This window comes from Echinops telfairi, unplaced genomic scaffold (assembly GCF_000313985.2).
Source record: "Echinops telfairi isolate 266 unplaced genomic scaffold, ASM31398v2 ScPeMD7_655;HRSCAF=1070, whole genome shotgun sequence".
Classification (NCBI taxonomy): domain Eukaryota; kingdom Metazoa; phylum Chordata; class Mammalia; order Afrosoricida; family Tenrecidae; genus Echinops; species Echinops telfairi.
Genome location: NW_022104553.1, coordinates 25,664,219 through 25,671,912, shown reverse-complemented (window position 1 = coordinate 25,671,912; position 7,694 = coordinate 25,664,219). Strand labels below are relative to the sequence as shown.

Below are 7,694 nucleotides of genomic sequence, written 5' to 3'. Positions count from 1 at the left end.
TAAATTTTACTGGAGCAGAGCAGCTGGTGGGTTTGAACTACCAACCTTGTGGTTAGCAGACCAGTGCTTACCCTACTTGAGACACAAAACTCACTGCAACCCTATTGCTATAGGACAGGGTGGAACTGCCCCTGTGGGTTTCAGAGATGGTCACTTTACGGCAGTGAGTTTGGGTTTGTTTTGTTTTTTTAATTATCGGGGGCTCTTACACCTCTAATCACAATCCATACATTCCTCCAGTGTGTCAAGCACATGTGCACATATGCCGCCATCATCATTCTCAAAGTATGCTCTCCCCACTTGAGCCCCTGAAGTTTGGGTTTTGAATCTGTACTGGGAACACACCGTGACCAGGGCAGCCCTGGCCCTGCCCGCCCAGGGAAGAGGGACATCACCCACGGATGACCTTCCTGTGACATTGACAAACTTAGTTTCACCACCTCCCAACCACGAGCCCACCCACCGCAACAACACAGTCAACCAGTAAGCATTTCCGGCGATCTTTCTGGAGGCAAGTCAAGGAGCCCTGGTGGGGCAGTGGTTAGGAACCCGGTTGCTAACTGGGAGGCCAGCAGTTCAAAACCTAAAGATCACCTCCCTCTCAACCCTCTGATGCTCCCTACATCTCTGAAGGTAGAGACCCTGCAGCGCTTGAAACCCACAGAGGCAGTTCTATTCTGGGTTGCTTGGGTTAGAGTGGGTTAAACATTGAACCGCTCACCACCGGGTTGGAGGTTCAAACCCACCAGCTGCCCCTCAGGGCCAAGACGAGGCTGTCGGCTCCTTAAGGACTGCCAGTCTCAGAGACGCGCACAGGGGCAGGTCCACTCTGCCCTAAAGGGTCGCTGTGATGCAGCAAGGGTGAGTTTCGTCCTGTGCCTCGGACCTCCGTTGGGATGGACTCCGATGGCAGTGGGTCTGGTGGTGGTTTTTCAGCTGAGACAAGTGAGATGACCAAGACAGCCCACTGCCCCAGTGTCCACACCCAATACCCTCTGTAGCTCCCTACCAAAGAGTTGACCTTGGCCTTCATCACTCGTTCTTAAAACACCTGAGACCCATCATCTCCTCTCACTGCTGTCAAGTCCATTCTAACTCATGGTGACCCCGCAGGACAGGGTAGAACTGCTGGAGTCCACACTGGGCTGACCAACCCGGCACTGCCATGTCTGTGCTGTGTGACCTTGAGTCCGTCCCTCCACCTCCCTGAGCCTCAGAGCCCCCTCCGTGAAACGGGGAGTTGCCTCACCTTCGTATGTGGCTGCGAGGTTTCCCAAACACCGAGCCGTGGTCTTGTGGTCAGTTATGATCCGGTCAGTTTCCATGTGCAGCAGCTCCATGTGACAGGGTAGATGTGCCCCCCGACCCCCGTGGGGGCTTCCTCCTTCCCAGGAGTCTCTGGCCAGGTTCAAACTGCCAGTCCCTTCTGTTAGCAGCTGCGTGGACTGCCAGGTCTCTTAGCGGAGCCTGCATTTAACAACTGTGGCCCAGTGGGTTCTGCGTGGGGCCGCTCACCTCAGGGTCACCGGTTCGAACCCACCACCTGCTCCGAGGGAGAACTATGAGTGCTTTCTGCTCTTGTCAAGAGTTAGAGTCTCCGGAAACCCCACAGGGGCATTGCTCCCCTGTCCTGCGGGGTCACTGTGAGTCGGACTGGGCTCGATGGCAGGGAGCTTGGTTTGGCCTGAGCTCAGTATGAAAAGGCCCAGGGGAGGGGTGTGATGACTGGCTGTTCACCCAAAGGCTGGGCGTTCGAGGCCACTCAGAGGCTCCGAGGAAGAAAGGCCTGGCTCTCTGCTCCCGTAAAGACCACAGCCAAGGAAACCCAACGGGCCTTCTGTGATACAATGGGGCTGCCCTGAGGAGTTGCTGCACCCCCCCATACACACACAGCCCCCCCACATTGCAGGGTGTGATGGCTTCAATCCCCATCAGCAGGAGCAACGCTGGCTTTGACCCGGCTTGGAGTCTAGGCTCTGAGTGAGTGCCCCATGCCCTTGGCTTCAGGACGTGCCCTCTCTGTGCCTCAGGCCCCCATCTATAAATGGGATCACAGCGGTGTCGGCCCGATGGGGGCCGTTTCGAGAATTACACTGGACTGTGTGGGCAGCCCACCCAGGCGTACGGCCCTGGTGGTGTGGCGGTTCAGGGCTGGCTGCCGACTGGACCCAGTAGATCTGTGGGAGAAAGACGTGACCATCCACTTTGAGAGGTTTTAAAAAGCAAAACAAAAACTCAACTGCCATTGAGTGGATGCGGACGCACGGCGACCCTATAGGACAGGGTAGAACTGCCCCCGCGGGTTTCTGAGACGGTCACTCTCGCTGGGGGTAGGAAACCTCATCCCTGTCCTGGGGAACTGCTGGTCGACCCTGCACAGTGAGCAGCCCCAAACCCTACTGGGTGGAGGGAGGCGGAGTGGGTGGGGGTGGGTTTGGCAGCTCTTCTCTGGTCTGGAGTGGCTAATGGGCAACTAACAATAACAACATCCCAGGGAGGGAGGGCCTGGCCTGGAGTGTGGGGAGGGCCGTCCGCAGCCAGGGAGCCAGCGGCACAGTACACCCAGGGAAACTGAGGCCCAGGGAGGGGGAAGGGTCTTCTTGGAGCTCACAGACAACCCACCTGGGTGGCAGTACCAAGATGCGGGACGAAGGGTGGACTGCCCTCCTGGTAGGATCTATTTGTGGGGACAGGAGTCTGACCAGGGTCACAGGGGAGGGAACGGGCCCTTTAAATCATAAGCCCCACCTCTGCTTGAAGGGGTTCTGAGGGAGTATAAAGGGGTGTGTGTGTATGTGCGTGTGTTTCTGTGTGTGTGTGTGCACCTCCTCTGCGACACAGCCCTGTTGCTCGCCTCCCCCACCCCCCTGCCCAGCCCAGATCCATCCCTCTGCCACCATGCAGTCTCCCACCTTCGACATGTGGAAGGACTACCTCCACTTGAGCCAGCTGGTGTTGGCGCTGGCCCAGAGTCGGAGCCCGAGGCCAGAGGACCAAGGCGTGAGTGAGCCGAGACCTGAGCCACCGCTGGGGCAGAGCGAGGGGCAGGGAGGGCCGGGGGCCGGCGGGGGCCTGTGCAACTTCTGCAAACACAACGGGGAGTCCCGCAACGTCTACGCCTCCCACCAGCTGAAGACCCCGGAGGGTGTGGTGGTATGCCCCATCCTGAGACACTACGTGTGTCCCCTGTGCGGGGCCACCGGGGGCCAGGCCCACACGCTCAAGTACTGCCCGCTCAGCAGCAGCCAGCAGTCCCTGTATCGCCGTAGTGGCCGCAACTCGGCAGGCCGCAAGGTTAAGCGCTGAGGACCACCATGGGGTCCGCCCCCCCCCTCAGACCTTCCCTGGACTCCCCCCATCCACCCCTACCTTCTGGAATATTCCCAGGACCTGTCCCTGCCGGATCCCAAACCCCAGTAGCTTGCCCAAGCAGGGAGCCAGGCCAGTCCTGGCCACTGGGACCTTCTTGTCCTGCACATGCCCTCTGGGCTGAACTGGTCCATCTTCCAAGTTCATGGGTGTCGTTCCTCGTCCACGGCATCCCCACCCCAGGATGTCTTGGATCCTTGGACCCAGGGGACCCGCCGCCCACCACCCTCTGTGTTTGTCTGGAGCCAGCTCTCGGAATCCGAGGACGGTGACGCCGGCTGGCTTGGACGCCGCAGCCCAAGACCTTCAAGATGGGGGGCTTCTCTGGAGACCCGCTCTCCTCACCTTCTTCAGCCACCTGGAGACCTCCACAGCTACCTCGGGGACCACGCTGGATCGTTTCTTCCCCGCCCGCAGCAGCCCCCACCCCACCCCACCCCTGTGTGCCAGGAGCCAGGGGAGGGGGAGGGGAGGAGGGACAACCCCACGGGGTCCTTCCTCCACACCCCACCCCCAATCACCCAATCATGCCATTGGAACAAGGTCTCCTCTCTCTCTCTCTCTCTCTGTTTTTTGTCTTCTAGCTAGCGCAAAGCCGCTCTAGCAGGAAGGGGTTAAAGTGCCCTGAGGGGTTTTGGTTTTAGGGACATATTGGAGCCCTGTTTGCGGTTTAAGTTGTTGGGTTTGGGGGGGTGGGGGGTGGCGGAGGAGGGCTGGTGTTGGGCTCTGGACATTAAAGAGAGTTTCTCCTTGTTTTTGAAATAGCTTGGATTTCTGTTTCTGCCCTCTCACGGGCGACCACGCGCCACAAATAAGCTGTGTGTGTGTGGTGGGGGGAGGGGGTACTGGGCAGAGGGACACTTTCCCCACACGTGGGGAGGCCGGGCCGGGAAGGGTGTTGGGTTCTCCTTGCCACGCGTCCAGCATCCTCTGACATGGGTCCCCTGTGGACAGTCCTCAAGTCCCCCTCCAGCTCCTGCTTGACACTAGATCATCCCTCCGGTCTGGTCCTTTCTTCCTTGAGGTCTGCTTGGGTCTGTTCCCACCCAGTGCAACCACGAGGCCCCAGGGCTGGACTCCTGAGGAACACTGAACCTTCAGGGTGTCCCAGCCCCACTGGGGGAGCTGGTAGCCCCACCCTTATCTGTGTGGACCCTTTGCATGCAAATATTTTATCAAGCAGGTGAGCCCTGGTGGCCCAGTGGGTTACGAGTTGGATTGTCAACCACAAGGTGAGCAGTTCGAACCCACCAGCCGCTCTGTGGAAGAAAGACGAGGCTGTCTACCCCTGTCAGGATTTACATTCTCAGAGACAGAGGAGCAGCTCTACTCTGTCCTCTGGGATCACTGTGAGTCAGAATCAACTCAGTGGCCATGAGTCCACTGTGTATCAAGGAGGCTTATTGGCACTGTGGGCACTGTTGATTGCAAGGTGGGTGGTTCGAATCCACCAGCCACTCTTGGGAGAAAGAGGAGGCTGTCTGCTCCCGTGAAGACAGACAGACTCAGCAATCGCCAGGAGCAGTCCTACGCTGCCCTGTTGGGTCCCTCTGAGTCGGGAGGGACCCGAGGGCAGTGGGTTTAGATGTGCCGTGGCAGGCACTGTTGTGCTGTGTGTGAGGGAGGAACAGACAATACAAGGAACGAAGGGGTGAGGAGAACTCGGCTTCCCAGGGGGCTTCCCAGGGTTTTTCACCGGCTGTGAGCCTTCCAGGGGCCCTTGGTGGCGTAGTGGCTACGCATTGGGCAGCTAACCACAAGATCACCAGTTTGAAGCCACCAGCTGCTCCCAGGGAGAAAGATGAGGCTTTCTACTCCTGTCAAGAACATGTTTGGGACATATTGATGGCAGCAATATGTACAGGTGTGCTTGATACAATGGGTGTATGGGTTGTGATAAGAGCTGTAAGAGCCCCCGTAAAAGGATTGATTACAATTAAAAACACAAAAGAAAACCAAAAAAAAGTGGCAGTCTCGGAAGCCCACGGGGCCAGTTCTACCCTGTCCTATAGGGTCGCTGTGAGTCGGCATTGGCTCGGTGGCAGTGAGCTCTGGGTTTGAGTGACCATTCAGTCAGAAGGAGATGGCCAGGCCTTTGCTCCGAGGCACCTCTGGGCGGAGCCACATCTTCAACCTTTATCGCCCAACAGCTGAGCACATCAACTCGTTTCACCACCCAGCGGACAAAACAAACCAAGTTCGCCGCCACCGACCGAGCTGATGCCGACTCACAGCCACTCCACAGGACAGGGTAGAGCTGCCCCTGTGAGTTCCCAAGGCTGTCGCTCTTCATGGGAGCCCCATCTTTCTCCAGCGGAGCGGCCGGTGGTTTCAAACTGCTGACTGTGCGATCAACAGCCCAGCGTGTAACCCGGACACCACCAGGGCTCCCGTCCTCTCAAAATCAGGGCCGTGAGTTCTCATCCCCGGGCTGCTGGGTGCCACTAAACGGATCCCCACTCATAGCGACTCTACAGGACAGAACAGAACTGTCTCACTGGATTTTCTGGGCCATCAGTCTTTTTCCGTTGTTTTCCTTGACTTGTTTGTATTTGGTCGCTTATCCGGGTTGAACTGTGTGGCTATCACACTATTCTGAATTTTGAAATTAAACTTCAGAAAACAAAAAACGAGTGCTAGAATGTTAATAGGAAGTAAAGTGGCATCCAGGTCCCCAAGCTACGGGACTGCAGAGGATCTTCCCGGAAGACCACCCCGGAAGACCACCGGGCTGTCAGTCCTTAGGGGAGCAGATGGCCTGGTCGCTCCTTCCTCTGGAGTGGCCGGTGGGTTCAAACTGCTGACTTTTTGATTAGCAGCTGAATTCTTTGACGTCTGCTCCACCTGGGCTCCCCCTAACCGCAAGCATGTGGGTATGCTCCAGTTTGGGGGATGGGTCTTCTTGGTCATGCCCACAGGTCCATGTAGGGCGTGCTTTCAGCCAATCACCTTCGAGATGAGGAAGCACAGCCAGATTGCTCCTCAGAAGTGAGGGTGGTGAGATCGAGCCTCAAGTCAGTGCCTAGGGCATGAGGAGGATCCTGGGTGGTGGAGGGGTTACTGATTGGGCTGCTGACTGCAAGGTCAGCAGTTCAAAACCACCTTACGCATGGGTAACAGTCTTCACACCAGGTACTCGTAGGTGGGCATATCTGCATGTGAGCAAAGGCCTGGCCATCTCTTTCTGAATGATCACCCACCTTAAGGTGACCAGATTTTAACATTGGTAACGCAGGACACCACTGATAAAACTCATATCCTGGCGAAATAGCCACATGGCAGCCGAAAACCGTATACCCTAGCTTTTCGTGCATTCTTTCAAAAAATCGGGACTTTTTAAAAACACCGTGGGACGCAGGACAAATTGTTAAAAATCGGGACTGTCCCGCCAAAAGCAGGACGTCTGGTCACTTTAGCCCGCCTGGAGACGGATAGAGGAGCCATGTCTCCGTTCCTAAGACCATCGGGAAGATGTGTTTTCTGACAGTCTTGGGCCCCAAGCGGTCTAGCTCCACAGGTTGAGAACTGCTGCCTTAGAGGCAAGGACAGACAGCGAGGCTTCATCTCGCCGTCCTTTGGAACCCTTGTCAGGAGAGACCAGGCCCTGCAGCAGGACACCTGCTTGGGAACGAGAGGGTCGGCCAGAAAGAGGAAGGCCCTGAGAAGATGGATGGACACTGGCTGCAGCCCTGGGCTCAGACATAACCATTGTGAGGATGGGCCAGACTGGGTGGTGTTGTGGAGAGAGGGGGCCACTATGAGTCACAACTAACAGGGCAATGTGTATGCATGTGCTCGGCCGCTCGCCCCACAGTTGGCAGTTCAAACCCATCCAGGGGCAGCTGGGAAGATGAGTCTTTGTCTGAAACCCAAGGAGGAGCCCGTTCTAGCCTGCACCGTCTACTCCGAGGCTCCCCAAATGGAAACAAAAGATTCACAACATGATAACGATAGCAACAATGTTGCTCAACTAAGTGCGGCGGAGTGGCCAGAGTCTCCAACCGCCTGGCAACTTTTTGTAGAGGATTGAATGAAATGTTACCTGACCCTGTTCCGTCTGTCTTCCCACCCCTGCTGGGCCGCATCCTGTGGTTACAACCACTCCAGCTGCCTCTCTCTCCCTCTGGAAACCCACCTGTAATCACCACCGGGATGGGTGTGCCTGGGAGTGGGGGTGGGGAAGTGAGGTGGGCTTTCCATCAGCTAGAGGTAGCAGCAGGTAATATGAAAGGACACTTTGTGGCTGTGTGCAAAGATCCTGTTCAGTTTCTCAACCTTCCTAATGCAGTTTCATACGGTTCCTCATGTCGTGGTGAGCCCCCCCA

General features: G+C 57.0%; 1 protein-coding gene across 1 annotated transcript; it reads left to right on the top strand.

The window, feature by feature from the left end:
- Positions 1 to 2,898: 2,898 nt before the first annotated feature.
- On the top strand, positions 2,899 to 3,306 carry NANOS2 (nanos C2HC-type zinc finger 2). The gene has a single exon (XM_004710390.1). The coding sequence runs from the start codon at positions 2,899 to 2,901 to the stop codon at positions 3,304 to 3,306; it is 408 nt and encodes a 135-aa protein (XP_004710447.1).
- Positions 3,307 to 7,694: the final 4,388 nt, after the last annotated feature.